At 34.3% G+C, this 17122-nt stretch overlaps 1 protein-coding gene across 1 annotated transcript in view; it reads right to left on the bottom strand.

Annotated features, from left to right (window-relative positions):
• Positions 1–2415: 2415 nt before the first annotated feature.
• Positions 2416–17122, bottom strand: part of RAPGEF5 (Rap guanine nucleotide exchange factor 5) — a 135656-nt gene continuing 120949 nt past the window's right edge. Inside the window, exons 18-26 of the mRNA XM_081971446.1 lie at positions 16207–16304; positions 14123–14245; positions 13258–13436; positions 10623–10713; positions 7213–7263; positions 6828–6915; positions 5219–5283; positions 3903–3957; positions 2416–2953 (exon numbers count right to left, since the gene is read on the bottom strand). Coding sequence (XP_081827572.1) covers positions 2835–2953; positions 3903–3957; positions 5219–5283; positions 6828–6915; positions 7213–7263; positions 10623–10713; positions 13258–13436; positions 14123–14245; positions 16207–16304 — 869 coding nt within the window. The 3' untranslated portion in view covers positions 2416–2834. The remainder of the gene's footprint in view (positions 2954–3902; positions 3958–5218; positions 5284–6827; positions 6916–7212; positions 7264–10622; positions 10714–13257; positions 13437–14122; positions 14246–16206; positions 16305–17122) is intronic.

Genomic DNA, 17122 nt, shown 5'->3' with positions numbered 1-17122 from the left:
TCAGCCACCCCATGTTACACATCATTAGTTTTTTAATCTACTAGTCCTTCCCTGCAAATCTCACTTTTTTCAGTTAATTTATTCTAGAACTACAAATGTAGAATTATTTTATAGGTTTAAACTCAACCACTTAACAAACAGAGGCTCATCCTAATACATGGATTTAACAAAAGCTGTAATTCTTCCCTCCAAATATATCCTTAAATGGTGTTATGAAACAATACAAATTACAATGCCTTTTCCCAAAATGTTCAGTTCCGTTCCTAAAGGTGTGGTTTGTTTGTGCGCATAGAAAGCTTATTTACAACAGTTGAGACTTCTCCAATTGCAAATGCTATTTTTGTGTGTGGATAAAAATAAAGCTTATAACATATTTTTACAACAACTCCTACTGCCAAACCAAACAGTTACTCTTCAGTTAACAAACATACTGCTTCTTCAGTTATGTTGCTATAAGAAAAACATCCTGAAAATTCCTAAATAATTTGTCTATGCTGTTTCTAATTTTTCAACTACTTAAGAAAATAATGTGATGATTTCTATCAAATAATTCTAGAACACATTGATTAAACAGTATAGTAAGTTCAGAATGTAAATTGTTCTCTTTATATTATACCTGTACAGGGTTTTCAATTTTATGAGAAAGGCCAAATCTATTGGAAAAACTCTCTACTTCATTGCAAGCGAACAAAAAGCATTCATTATCACTTAAAACTGATTTTGTCTGCAACAACAGTCAATGTTTTATGAAGGATCTTGTGTAGAAAAGGTTCTTGAATAAATATGATCTAAGGCTGTACAACAAAGAAAATAATTCAGATGTTTTCAAAAGGGAGACCTAATTTTTAACACAGCCTCTCTTGTCTATCAGTATGGTCCTGTAATACTATAAATGTTTATTTTGTATAAAGCTGCATATAAATAGATTTTCACAGTGAAATGCATTCCTTTACGCACAGTGGAATACATTCTATTTACTGCATTCTTTAGGCAATTTCTTGAGAATACTTAATAGAAGAATAAAGAAGACATTCTGAAGACAGGAACAAATTGCAAACATGATTTCAAGAATGTAAGCCTAGTTTTGATATCTCAACGTGAAAACTGAGGCACAAGAATTATTACACCAAAGCTTTCACTTTTAAGTCACATGCTCAAATTACATTCAAATACATTGCAACAAATATGTGATTGTCTCACATATTTGTCGCAGAGGTTTTAAATCTTTCTCTTCAGAAAACCTTTTTAAAAAAATCAGATTACCATAATGCATCCAGAATGAATATGCAGATTAGAACAGTTATGCAAGTGTCATACAAGTTGCTAGAAAGTGTTACTCATGAAATCAGTGTTTAGTTTTCTGTGCTGCATTAGGCTGTGACTTACGACAGCATAACTCTTCCTTATAGCAACATGAATGAAAGTCTGTTGTCAGTGTGAAATCCCCAAATCTTTACCTTTTCTCTTTTGTAATTGCCCTTTGATGAAAGAATGCTAACAAAAAATTTTCTCAGACAGACTTTGAGAATCATCCATTTTATTTCCAATGAAAGTTCTCTTATGGTAGAACCCTCCTCATCTTGTAAATTGGAATTCAACCTCAGCTTTTAAACTTGCAAGGAAAAAACAATAATATGTTTGTTTCTCAAAGTATAATTCCTCTATAGTCAGATTCATGAATTTAGCTTAATATGTTGTATGAACTTTTTTTTATTTTGTTTGTAAATTATGTTTATGACTGATAAACAAGGTCAGATTTAATAGCTATAAATTATTACCACTTTGAATGTTAATAATGGTAGTAAATGTGCCATAGCACTTTTACTTTCATTTTTAAAAAAGTAATTGCGAGGATTCCACTGTAATTTTCCAAGTGGCAAGCAACAGCCCCATAGTATGATAGGTTGGTTTGTTACCAATTTAGTGCTGTTCTGCAATAAACTTGCACCAGTCTGAAGGTAAGAATAATTAGTAACAGCACAGTGAAGAGAACACAGAAGTAAAACTATATTTATTGAAATAAAGCTATAGGTAGGACACTGTTGTGACATTGCTTGCCTCTAATACTATTACCGTACTAAGGAAAGGACCCCCCAAAAATGAAGTGGTTCTAAAGGTTAAAAAGAATTACCCATAAGAAGTATTAAAGGCAGAGTGCTCTAAATTCTAATCCAGCATGAAAGCACATCATACATTACCATAATTAATGCTGTGATATTTTACTTTATTAGGCAGCACATTGTGGAATACTGTACAAGATGTTAAATCAAGTATTAACTGTGCTTGTTTTAAATTTACATTTTGTTAAATTGTTTTAGGTATTTATATTTTAACAATTTGTCTTTCTTTAGATTTAGTCTTAAAGTGGATGCCAGCACATATCTTGGGGATGATTCATCAATACCTGCCCTACTATTTTCTTTTTTTGGCACCACAGTCAACACTTTAGGGCAGCTTATGATTAGTGAGGTATATCCCCATGTGCCAAATTATGAACACCTTTCTCAAAACAGTGCTGCTAGACCTTATAAGGTCTTGTTTCAATTTAACACTGAGTTGGGACTGAAAGCTATTTTGAACAAAAAAAATCAAGAAAAATGAGCTTTTTAATATGGTGAATCATTTCTTCGTTCTGTAGCTAAGTAGATTTGGCATTTTTCATCTTGTAAGGTTGTTGTGAAGATTGTTTCCTCTTGCTTTGCATGAGAGGCCAACGCGTACTGTGGCACCAATTACTGATAAAACTCAGTAATCATCAATTTCTTAGGAAAACATAATGCTTGGCACATAAATATTCACTGAACTGAAAGTGCTGGAATTATGTAAGTAGGAATTCATGTACGAGGTTCTATCCTGTGAGAAAGCTCAAATAACATCTGCTGGTTGTCAATAATATGCAAATGATGGACATAGGACTTCAGCTCCTCATGCTCTTTCGAGGGTATATCATTTCCTACAGTTTTGACAAGAGAAAAACAATAGATCAGTCAACCATACAGCATTTTTCTGAGGGCATATTTTGAAGTTTAATCAACAATTTATCTTAAGGAACTCCTGAACTTCACATTTTTTTATTTCTAGAAAATAATGGACATTTTCTAATGACCTCTAATTTCATAGTGGCCTACACATACTCTTTTCATATGACTTCTACATTAACAAAAAATATAAAATAGTCGTGTGTATTACATTATATGTGAAGACTTGTCAAACATGAACAAACTTAGTTCAACATGAACTAAGATAAAACTGCATCACAAAAAAATCTATAAAGATTATATTGAAAAAGCAATTCTCCAGATCTCTTCATTATATGCTGGTTCATGTACTAGATAAAACACTCATGATAATGGAAATGATTCTGTGCAAATTAAAAATATTAACAAAGCTATTTATGTGAATATATAGGATTTTCATTTCTTGACATTTGTTTTATTCCATTATTTGCATGTATTCTGTATATGTATGTTTATGTGTAAAAAATATGGGAAGCCAGATGTCATGAATTTAATGCCCATCAGCCATATTGGTATTGGGAATATGGTGGTATGGGTTGCTAATGGATATTGGAAATTGAAGTTTAAACTCCAAAATGAATTATTAGCTTATAATATTAATGTGATAGAAATAATTATTAATACATAACTAGAGATAATCATATTATTTCTTTTTAAGTGTAATTTAAATAAAAGCAAATGTTCTTATAACTCATATATTAATCTTAAGAGTATAGCCACCAGCAAATCAATAAAAAGGGTTAGTCTTTAGGGCTAAATAAATTTTGTATTCCTGCTCTGGTAAGTAATAACAAAAACACAGAGAAGGTGGGCTCTGATTCCCAAAAGTTTAAGACAGATGTATGAAGGAGATGTGGGGAACCTCCCAAAATATCATTCACTTACCAAATTGGTTACGCCTACAATGCCTCAATGATCGGACTGTGTCAGCAATCATGTGCTGTGAAGATAAAATACATAGATTAATAAGCCAATAAACATTTAAACTGGGAATGACCAGCATGTATAAGCTCCATTATGAGGTCAGGAGGCATTGTTATAAAATGGAAATCTGGATTGTATTTGCTCCGGGAATCCCTTTACGGATTATTTCAAACATTAACTCATGGTTGCAGATTTTATTACAGGAGCTGTAAGATACCGTTTGCATTCTGCCTTTTGCGGGCATTTGTGGGGGAGAGGTGGCTGAACAGGCATCCAAACTTTGGTTTTTCCAAAAAATCCTCTAACTTCCATTCCTTTCAAAAGAATAGTAATTCATGTGAACAGAAAATATTTTAGCCAGCAAAAAGTAGGCAATATGGTATCAGAAATTGAAGAAACCATGAAATCTACCCAATATATCTAGGAAATGGAGTTAATAGTTTTTTTTAAAGGATAAATTTTAAATTAAAAATTTATCCTTTAAAAAATCAGTGTAAAAGAATGAGTCCTGTGCTGTTTTTTTCCTAGGTAGATCACAAAGATCTATACATTATCAAACAGAAAAAAAGTATACATGTATGATCAGATGTCAGGCTGATCTCAACTGATATATCTCCATTAATATTCACTGATTTATTCCTGGGGAAAAAAAGGTATTTTTCTACAATTATTATTCAATCACAGTTAATCAATGTAGGCCAAATAATTTAATTTATAGAGCAATGAATAGATAGGACTACAAATTAGCCATATAGAAACATATAGAATAAAAAGCACAAAATGCCTAACTTCCTAAAAATAATATTTTCCTACATTAATGTAAACAAACAAAACCATAATTATTAGTTCTCTGTTAATTTTGCAGATGTTTTCTTCAAATATCTGCCTTCTATTTATATATAATGATCTAATAATCATTGTTATAAACATTTACTCCAACCAATAAAAATATGAATATTTCTGCAAGATAACAAACCCATGCAAAACAGAGAACTAAAAATAATGGCGATGTCCAGGTATTTTCTTTTGCGTATTAAAGGAAGTATATAATTAGGAATAACACATAATGATCAATTAACAATGTGTGAAATTTATTAACTAAGCTTGAATATCAATTATTTTATAGGGGGACTACTCAGTGAATTCCACCTGGAGCTGAAGCAAAGGGAATTAAATTCAATTTTAATTTGAAGAAATAAGAGTAAGAAGAAAGGAGGATGAGCAATAATATAGAAATGGTAGTTTGTATTTTTATTGTTGAATTTAGTGATACATACCAGCTTTTCAAAATTTACAAGGTTATCCAGAAATGTTTTATTTCCTTCATGTATAAATGTTACATCTAAAAAAAGACAGATATATTTTTCAACTTAACTTTCCATGTCTACACAGTAACAATAATAAAACCCAATGGTAATTGTTACATTCTCATGCATAAGAAAGCATTCAGAAAATTTACTTGTGATTAAAAAAAATTAAAATATGCCAAACTTCAATTTTTGGACTTCTAAGTGAAACATTTGAAATCATCAAATATGCATAAGGTAGTTTTCTAAGAACATATCTAATGTGCATCTGTCTCTAGTTCTTGGTGGTTACTCTTCTACTGTAATCTAGTGATTCGCATCATCATTTTGCATTCCCTATCATCAGTAGAATCAATACAACCACACCACAATATCAAATAAATACTGATATTTATTCCTCTTTTATACTACCACCCAGTCCTATTCAAACTGGTGCACTTTGGACATAACTTTCATTCATAAAAGCTCAGCATATTAAGTTAGGGAGGTGACTGTCTGCTTGCTATCCCAAAGAAACACCTCCTTCTCGAATCCTTTAAGCTAAAGATCTCATTACCCATCTCTCAAACGGAATGATCAATTTAACCATCCATTTAGTTATTTATTATGATGACTTCCTCTTAATATCTTTCCTCCTCTTAAATGCTATCCCTCTGTCCCCTTTTCCACAATGACTGGCATTTTTCTCTCCTGGAATTTATATTGTATCAGAATATCCTAATACATATGATATATATCTTTTCATCAGATGTTATGTTACTGTCAATGTTAATAATGAAAGCTTTAACAGCTGTTAAAAATTGTTCAAATCAAAATACAACTAAAAGCCTTGAAAAGACTTAGAAGTTGAAATAAGGAATCTGCCTTGCTTACTACATTACAAGTAGAAACAAATTCTGTGGAGCAGAAAACTGCCTCTGAGCTATAGTATAAGAGCAGGATAAATAAACTAGAGTTAAAAAGCAATTAATTGTGATTTTGTTATATAAATTCCATTAATTTAAATGCTGTACTACAGAATTAATAATCTAAAAAGGTAGCTCAATTTTCCTTTTAATATTATTTTTAAAAATATCAGGAAAACAGGAATACATTTTACTATAAATCAATAAAACTGATTGAGCAGCTGTGTAAGATTCAAAAGAGGATCCTCCCAGTTATTCAAGGAGACCAAATCTGAAATTGAATCTGACTCAAAATGAACACATATACCTTAGATACAGCCTAAAGATGTACACATTTACTTAGAAATAGAGCCCAATATATTTTGCCAGCTTCACTGGCTAGTAAAGAGGTTCGCAACCCTTGGGCCACAAGCTGTTTGGAACCAAGCCGCTTGTTGGCTGATTGCATGGAATCATACTGCTCCCCACCCCACCCCACCCCGGTCTGAAATAACGGAAATAGTAGATATTACCTGTGTAGGCTGATTGCAGCCTACACAGATATGTCTTAAAAGTTACTTTACTTTTCAATGCCTGAATTACAATCCTAAATATCACTGAAATTTATTAAAACTAATTACACTTGACTGAAACGAGGCCTCTAAGTTCAGGACTGCAAATATGCTTAAATTTACCTTTAAGGAGTAAAGGCATGAAAGGGATCTTTGGGGACTTCATTTTCTTGAATGCATCCCTATAGGCTTTGTGGTTCAGAGAGGGATCCTGTTAAAATGATTTGACTCTATTAGGAACAGCAGTTTAAATTGGTATAAGCTTCAATATGTGCAGATACAAATGTATTTATTTCTTGAAAAATAAGGCAGAAACAATTTCTTAAAGAGAACTGGATGAAGTAATATATATTCTTATCTAAAACATATCACACTTGTGTAAAGCTAGATGTTAAGTGCAACACATCCAAAGTTAGATAATAATAGCACTTACATAATATTCTTCCATTTAGCAACAACAATACATAGATAGGGAAATTAATGACAATTTTACATGAAGCCAACTTACTGTCAAACTTTCAAGTTCCGCAAAGAGTTTCTTAAACTTTCCAGGCATTCTCTGCAATAAAATACGACATATTAAAAGACTAGAACCAGAATTAAACACTAGATTCTATCAGTAACTAATTTGTAGTATGTTAAAGACATACACTTTCTCTGGTAGTATCTTTCTTAGATTTTTTTTAAATAAATGTTTATGTTTGAGAGTGACATAAACATGTGTTCCAACCCACATGTATTATTTAATACTGTTTATAAACACCTGGATTTGTATTTATTTAACAATATCTTTAAGATTTATGTAGGAGGAGGGGGAGGGGAAGGGGGAGGTTATCATCAACCACATTATCACTTTTCTTGAAGAAAGAATGCTATGGTCATTGATTTTATCACAGTAGTCTTCCTGGAATATTGAAGGGAAAAATCACTGATGTTATATTTATATGATGAGATTCATCAAATGCAATTTTTCTCAACCAAAATATAAAATAAAAATGAGGATATAAATATAAGAAAACTGAAATTAGCAGCAGAAATATTATGTTACAAAACACTCGGAACTCCAGTAGTCATTATGTAAGAAAATTGTCCTCTCCATCAAACAGAGTTCAATTAAGCTTTTTGAACTTATACTGGTTATACCAAATTTCATCATAGTAATAGTGTACAAAATTAAGTAGCAATATCTATATTAATATCTATCTATCATCTATCTATCATCTATCTATCTATCTATCTATCTATCTATCTATCTATCTATCTATCTATCTATCTATTATCTATCTATCTATCTATCTATCATCTATCTATCTATCTATCATCTATCTATCTATCTATCTATCTATCTATCTATCTATCTATCTATCTATCTATCTATCTATCTATCTATCTATCAATGGGAAAAAAAACAGATCCAGGAAACTACAGACCTATCAGCCTGACCTCAATATCAGGAAAGATTCTGGAAAAGATAATCAAGCAACGAATTAGCAAACACCTAGAAGCAAACAAAGTAATAGCCAAAAGCCAACATGGGTTTGTCAGAAACAAATCATGCCAGACTAATCTTATTGCATTCTTTGACAAAGTGACAAAATTAGTGGACCAGAAGAATGCTGTCGATATAGTTTACTTGGACTTCAGTAACGCATTTGATAAGGTAGACCATAACCTACTACTAGATAAAGTAGAAGAATGTGGGTTGGACAGCATCACCACCAGATGAATTCATAACTGGCTGACTAACTGGCTACACTCAACATGTAGTCCTCAATGGAACTGCATCTACATGGAGGGAGGTATGCAGTGGAGTACCCCAAGGCTCTGTTTTAGGCCCAGTACTCTTCAACATCTTCATCAATGTCACTACGTTAATTTGTTTGTCAATTGAGCTTATATTCTGAGATATACTGCAGAAATATTTTCTTATCTGACAATGATTTACTGTGCATGCTTCTTAACACGTTTCATAATACGTCACACATTCTTGTACTTTCCTTCTGATTTTCGTTTGTCTACCGAAGGAAGTGGGCGACAATTGCTCTTGCCAGAATGTAAGAATTTAGATAATAAGGTTTTATTTTTATTTCCTATTAAAGTTGTTTTCATTAGAACATGTTCTCGGGTTTTGTTTATTTCTTATCAAGAGATATGCTTCTTGGAAGGGCTGGCGATCCACACCTCAATCGAAGGTGGGGGGGAAATTCCCTTCCTTCACAATCAATGATTTGGATGAGGGAATAAATGGGGAACTCATCAAATTTGCAGATGACACCAAGCTGGCAGGAATAGCCAACACTCCAGAAGATAGGCTAAAGATACAGAAGGATCTTGACAAACTTGAACATTGGGCACTATCTAACAAAATGAAATTCAATGATGAAAAGAGTAAGGTTCTACATTTAGGCAACAAAAACGAAATGCACAGGTACAGTATAGGTGGTACCTTGCTCAACAGTAGTAATTGTGAAAGGGATCTTGGAGTCCTAGTGGACAATCATTTAAATATGAGCCAGCAGTGTGCAGCAGCTGCCAAAAAAGCCAACACAGTTCTAGGCTGCATCAACAGAGGGATAGAATCAAGATCACGTGAAGTGTTAATACCACTTTATAATGCTTTGGTAAGGCCACACTTGGAATACTGCATTCAGTTTTGGTCACCACGATGTAGAAAAGATGCGGAAACTCTAGAAAGAGTGCAGAGAAGAGCAACAAAGATGATTAGGGACTGGAGACTAAAACATATGAAGAACGGTTGCAGGAACTAGGTATGTCTAGTTTAATAGAAAGAAGAACTAGGGGAGACATGATAGCAGTGTTCCAATATCTCAGGGGTTGCCACAAAGAAGAGGGAGTCAAACTATTTTCCAAGGCACCTGATGGTAGAACAAGAAGCAATGGGTGGAAAGTAATTAAGGAGAGAAGCAACTTAGAACTGAGGAGAAACTTCCTGACAGTTAGAACAATTAATCAGTGGAACAGCATGCCTCCAGAAGTTGTGAATGCCTCAACACTGGAAGTCTTTAAGAAGATGTTGGATAGCCATTTGTCTAAAATGGTATAGGGTTTCCTGCCTAGGCAGGGGGGTTGGACTAGAAGACCTCCAAAGTCCCTTCCAACTCTGCTATTGTATTATTGTATTATTATCTATCTATCTATCTATCTATCTATCTATCTATCTATCTATCTATCTATCTATCATCTATCTATCATCTATCTATCATCTATCTATCTACCTACCTACCTATCTACCTATCTACTTATCTATATATCTATCAATAAAGGTAAAGGTTCCCCTCACACATATGGGCTAGTCATTCCCAACTCTAAGGGGCGGTGCTCATCTCCGTTTCAAAGCCAAAGAGCCAGCATTGTCCGAAGACATCTCCATGGTCATGTGGCCAGCATGACTAAACACTGAAGGTGCACGGAACGCTATTACCTTCCCACCATAGTGATCTCTATTTTTCTACTTGCATTTTTACATGCTTTTGAACTGGTAGGTTGGCAGAAGCTGGTACAAGTAATGGGAGCTCCCTCCATTACGCGGCACTAGGGATTTGAAGTGCCGAACTGCTGAAAGGTTTTGTCGTATAAATTCCCAGGAATTAATATTTGTTAAATGGATAGAATTTTCCATGGTAGTTCCATTTCATGCAACTCATACTAAAAGAAAAACAATTTAAAGCCATTATCAGCTTCCTAAACAGTTTATAAATTTTGTTTTGGATTTATTTCCCTAAAATAATATTACTTAAATCTGTTCTTTCTATATCAATATCAATGATGAGAAAGTCAAGAATACATGGTTGCACTATCGTGCAACTTTTTTCTTTTCATATATGCCAAACTGCTGAAAAATATGATTAAAAATAATTATCTAGGGGGAAAAATAAAACAATAAAATTCTCATATTACCTCCCATGTCTGAGAAAGCCGGCTGATAGATGCAGTGTTGAGCCCCATGACAATGGCAAAAAATGAATTCAGATTTCGCTGGGCTTTGCAGCTATGAAATAATATCAGAAAAGTAATTTACTTGTGGTATTCAAAGTCACTTAACACTGTTGTTTAAAATAGAGTGCTGAATTTATATATATTTTACAGGTAAAATGTATGCAAAGTTATTATTTTCTAAACTTTGTAAACATGAGGGATTTTTAAAAAAGAAAATACTGCTCTATTCTTTAAAAATCACCCCCAAATTTTGATAATTCCAAACAATACAAATTCAAAATTCAAATATATGGGAATTTGCAAAAGAAAGAACAGTTTTTTCTCTAGACTGCCAATCGTAAATCTGCAATTTCTTCTTAGAGGTATACATAATTACACAGAAACACACACACCTCACATGCACAGATCCTGGCAAATTATTATTCCTTACTGCACAAATTGGATTTATCTAAATTAAATCTTTATCCACTCTTGCCTGCACAAAGCTTTCCAATGTTAAGAATATTCATGTGTTTTACAGTCTTTAATCTACAGTATTTTATAGCTTCTTGTTGAAAATTTAATTAATGTGCAACCAATATATTCTAGTGAATTATTAAATATTATTGATTAAAATCACATGATCAGACAAGTACCTTTCTGATAGAGGTAGTCCTCAACCTACAACCACAATTGCTAATAAAACATTTGCTAATAAAACATTTGTAAGTGAATTTTGCCCCATTTTATGACCTTTCTGCCACAGTTGTTAAGTGAAGCAGTGGAGTGTTAAGTTAATAACATGGTTGTTAAGTGAAGTTGACTTCCCCATTGACTTTGCTTTGTCAGAACATCACAAAAGGGATCACATGACCCTGCAAAACAGCAACCATCATAAATATGAGTCAATTGCTATGTACCTAAATTTTGATCACATGACCATGGGAATGCTGCAACTGTTGTGTGAAAAATGGTCATGTGTAAAATGGGTCAGTATAATTTCGAACAGTCACTAAATTAACTATTGTAAGTTGAGGACTACCTGCATTTATAAAGACAAGATTCTATTCAGCAATTTTCAATAATGCTATCTGGTTGAAGAATCTCATTATCTTAATAGAAATAGTATCTCTTGTTGGAATATATATTTCTATACAAATAATCTTTGAATTACAAACATAATGCAGCTGTCAATTACATTTGTAAGTCAAGAGGGTATTAAGTGAATCATGTTACGTGACCGAGCCTTCTGCTCTCCGCATGCATTCATTAAACAAATGTGTGGGTCATTAGGTGGAATGCCTCAGAGTTAGCTTGACTCTGCCCCCAGGCTCCCAAGGCATCCTACCACCCAGAGATATCCTACTATGCTTCCCACCACTCAGCTTGGGCTGCCTCCTCACCCTTTTGGTTGAGCTTTTTAACCAAAAAAGTGTGCTTGGCACACAACAACAACATGGTCTTTGATGATGTTTCCTTGATGATTCAAAGAAACACCAATTACAAGGTGTTGTACCTTATGATTCGTGACAAATCATATCTTTTCTTTTATGTACACTGAGAGCATATGCACCAAAGACAAATTCCTTGTGTGTCCAATCACACTTGGCCAATAAAGAATTTTATGCTATTCTATTTCCACAATGAAGGATAGTGGTGGCAGCATTATGCTTTGATGCTGCTTTTCTTCAGCTGGAACTGGGGCTTTAGTCAAGATGAAGGGAATTAAGCCCTGAAGATGAAGAGGAAATTTCCCTTTCAATATGATAATAACCCAATAACCCATATAAAAGAATGGCTTCACCAGAAGAAGATCAAAGTTTGAAAAGGGGCCAGGGAGAGCCCAGACCAATTGAAAATCTGTGAGGTGACCTATAGAGAGCTGTGCACAGGAGATTCTCTCACAACCTGACAGATCTGGATAACTTTTGTAAGGAACAGTAGGCAAAAATTCCTAAGGAAAGGCACGCCATGCTGATAGGCTCCTACCCCAAAAGATTGGATTTGTCATAAAAACAAAAGGTGCTTCAGTAAAGTATTAATTTAAGGATGTGCACACTTATGCAACCACAATATTATGCTTTTTATTGTTACTTTTTCTCCTAAGAGATTTTGATTTGTTTTTAAGTTGAATTGTGTAACATATTTAACATGGACAAAATTCTGAAGTGGTTTATTTTGATCTGATTTTTTTACATTATAAAAACCTGGCATTTTAACAGGGGTATAGAGATTTGTTTATATCCACTGTATACAACTGAAATATGTCATCGAGAAATTAAATTAATATACTTTTAATAATGGCTGGTAGTTAAGTAGGACTTTCCTTAGCATCACTATGTATACAAAAATAGAATTCCAAACAGAGAAGCAATTGGAGAAATAAATCATGTATGTGTAGACAATTGAAACTACAGTGAAGCTTAAAGGAATTATCACTATGCAGCAAATTTTGGATACAGCATGTAATTATTTAATCAAGCGTGGCTTTTTTATGCATGTTTCAATGGACAAAGTCAAATATGTAAAATATTTTCTTTCATTACCCCTTGTTAAGTGAATTCAACAGGAACCAGCTATCAATATTCATTATATTCAATATTCATTTTTAACTTACTGAGCAGCAATTTTAATGAACTTCTTCACTAGTTGTACACGTTTACAGAGCTGGTTGCAGAGTAGTATTTCTGTGGCAACCCAAAGTTGAACCTCATTGCATCTTTGAAGCAAAAGACTAAGATTCACAGTGTTTTTCCCATTGCCTTGTCGGCTGAAGGTGAAATATATCAGTTCTTGCTGGAAGACAGTTTAAAAGAATGTAAAATGCAAATTAGAATTTAATAATCTGAAAAATGTAATTATTGTTGCTTGGTCAGATAACCCATATTACTAACTTGAACAAATCTAGAGTGATTCAGTAAAGTATTTTTGCAATTACTCTTTTAATTAAAACTATAAAAAATGTAATAACCAGATTGTTTGTTACTTAATATTATTAATCATTGCTAGTTTCAGTTTGAAATGCTTTTGAGAACGGGATTAAATCTATTTTTCTTTTTTGTAAAAGAAGTAACAGAAAGATTTCCAATTCCTGGGCTGGGACCCACTATAAGCTGCCCAGAACTGGGCTGTAGAAGTGGTGAGAAAGCCTGCACACATCCCCACTCACACAAGCAGCGGGTGAGTGTGTGCTCGCCATTTGCGCTAGCAGCAGGTGCTTGTGCCGTACAAATGGAATTTTGTGCACGTGAGCACTTCTCCATTACACAGACAGAACCATCCCGTTGTCCTCCACCCACCCCGCAGCCAGTCCACAAAGCTGAAAACATTGGTGAACTCTGAAGTAAAAGCTGCATTTGGCAATAAGCCTGTGGAATGACCCAAAATAATTACAAAGAAATAATTACATTAGAAAACATGTTGTGATTCATCAAAGCTAAACAAGTGTTTACAATAGTTAGCATGCAGATTCATTATCTTACTTCATGAACCAAATTGAAAAGATTCCAGTCAAAAACTGTTAATTCTAAAGCAAGGTCCCAGGTGTTAATGCCCAGAATTTTCACCGATCGTTGATGGATTTCCTCATTTTCAGTAAAAGGGATCTAAATCAAGAGATATATTAAAAAAGAAGCATATACAACTCAAAATTAGTTGCAAAGAAATGTTTTAAATATTTTTGCATTGAAATCATTATGGTCTCTAATTAATTTTAATATTAAGAACAGTAGCATGTGTCATTAGGAATGCCATGAAGACAAATATATATATTTGCCACTATATAAACAAAAAATAGTAAATAGGATAAATGAGGACCATTTTGAAGCAAACATCTCAAATTTGTCATACCAATAAAATTTTACTACAAGTAAATTGTAAATTGTTTTTCTAAGACCTAAACAAGCTGTACTAATAGTATTCTAACTGTTTTCTATTACTATATAATTAATCATGTGCCTTGGTTCTGCATCAGAAATATATCCCACTAAATTCAGTTGAACATAATTCACAGTAAATATGTAACAACATCAAAATGCCAAGGATGACTCAGAATCTCCATTAATATTTCCTTCAATACAGTTACAATAACATTTTTTGCAATGTGGAATTCGAAAATATTAGAGGGCAACTAGTTAATCTGAATTATCATATACCACTATATAAGGGGAGTCAAACTTGATTTTATTGAGAGCCACATCAGGGTTGTGTTTGACCTTGGGGGGGTCGGGTGGGAGTGACCATAGTGGGCATGGTCAGCTTGATGTCACTCATGTCGGGGGCTCCTGTGGTGGCCTGAGCACTTTGCCAGAGAAAACGGGTTCCCGAGCTACGTTTTCAGCTGCAACAGCCTCCTGCAACCCTCTGCCAGCAAAAACGGAGCTCGGGAGGGCTGTCCATTTTCACAGGCAGAGGCACTGCGGGCCAGTCTTTCACTATTTCCAGGGCAGCCCCACAGGCCAGATCTAAGCACCACATGGGTTGGACCCAGCCCTTGGGCCTTGAGTTTGACACACCTGCATTATATCATAGGATTTAAATCAAACTTTTCAGTAATATTAAAAATTACATTTCTTCATATAGACTATCATTTTATATTAATAAAGATTTGATAAATTCATCTTAAACCTTCATAATTTTTCTTACTTGATAACAGATTTTCTTGATTATAAATACTTCAGGAAAATAGAGTGAGAGTCTCAATTTGTGCAAATATTTTTCTAGAAATGATATAATAAGAGAGAAAGGCACCCTTGGTTCTTCCTCTGGGATCTTTAGGTTCTGTGGTAATCCATCTCTGTAGCTGAATAATGAGAGGCAAAGGAGGTGTTCTTGCTTACACTTTAGTACCCGTCCTTTACATACATCAATTTCTACATAGACCTCTGGGAAATCCTCAATTTATCTGGCTAAATATAGTGGCAAAACAACAAGTAAAAGACCTTTGGGGATTCAATAGCTCAGCCAAACAGGCTGAGGTGAATGATAAAGGCCAACTAGTTAATTCCAGGATTGAAATAAAATCAACTTTATTAAGGTTACCAAAAGTAACACACACAATACACATTTTAAAAAGATAATATACAGAAGAATCCTAATGCAATTTGAAGTATAGGTAAATAACTTTCAACCATGCCAGCAGCTTCCCACTTTCCACCTAAAACCTGACAGAACTCAGTTTCTTCCTTAATTGGATATTCCTGGCAGTGATTCGCTATGAGCCCCTAAGACTAGTTGGGAGTTTAAAGCACCAGCTGTTCCCCACCACCTATGTATGTCACATATGAATAGAATAAGACATCTAGTTATCTAAAACATTGTCTATCCAAATCCAAACATTTTCACTGTTTAACTGCTGAAACCTTCAGATCTCCAAAATGAATTCCCCACGCGACTTAGTTTATGATAAAATTTAAGTCCTTATACCTAGAGGGGTCATATGGTGGAGAGAAACAGTCTAGTTAATGATTTACCTAGCCTCTGTTCATACTGAATTTATAGGAGAGTAATGCAGTTAATACAGTTTCAAATTTCAAGCCACCTAAAAATAAGAACCACAAAGACTTACCAAAGTATCTGTCAGATCCCTTCGAAATACAAACATACGAGCAGATAACTCAAGAGATTTGGAGATTGCTAGATCATATGGTCGTAGTTCATGTTTTTCTTTAAGAGTAGTGAAAAGAATCATAGTAAGAAATTTTGATTAACTGTATCACATTTATAGCTACAGCCTTTTTCTGAATCCATAATAGCAATCCAGTAGCACTTAGATCTATATACCGCTTTAGAGTGCTTTACAGCCCTCTCTAAGTGGTTTATAGAGTCAGCATACTCAATAATTTGGGTCCCCATTTTTTACACACCTTGGAAGGATGGAAGGCTAAGTCAACCTTGAGGCGGTTGAGATTTGAACTGCCAAATTGCAGGCAGCCGGCAATCAGTAGAAGTAGCTAGCAAGCTGAACAGGTAGTGGTTTGACAGCCTGAGTCACTGGAACAGGCAGCGACCCAGGCCTGCCATGCCCCTGAATCGGTTCTTCCAGTGGTGCCATAGGTACCACCATCTTGCATTTTTATAGTACTGCGCATGCATGCACAGCGTGCATCAAGCATATGTGCTATGCGACCACGAGCAAACCGGCAGTAATGGCTGCTGGAACCCACCCTTGCATGCAATTGTTGCAGCATCCCCATGGTCACATGATCAAAATTCAGATGCTTGGCAACTGACTCATGTTTACGACAGTTGCAGTGTCCTGGGATCATGTGATCACCTTTTGTGACCTTCTGACAAGCCAAGTCAATGGGCAAGCCAGATTCCCTTGACAACTGTGTTACTAACAAGGACTGCAGTGGTTCAACTGTGGCAAGAAAGGTTCATAAAATGAGGCAAAACAAATGTCCCACCTAGCAACAGAAACATTGGGCTCAATCATTGTCATAAATCAAGGACTATCTTTATTTAGAAAACATTCATTTTCT

The sequence above is a fragment of the Natrix helvetica genome (assembly GCF_964273705.1).
Source record: "Natrix helvetica genome assembly, chromosome: Z".
Taxonomy (NCBI): Eukaryota; Metazoa; Chordata; class Lepidosauria; order Squamata; family Natricidae; genus Natrix; species Natrix helvetica.
This window is presented reverse-complemented; position numbering and strand designations above follow the sequence as displayed.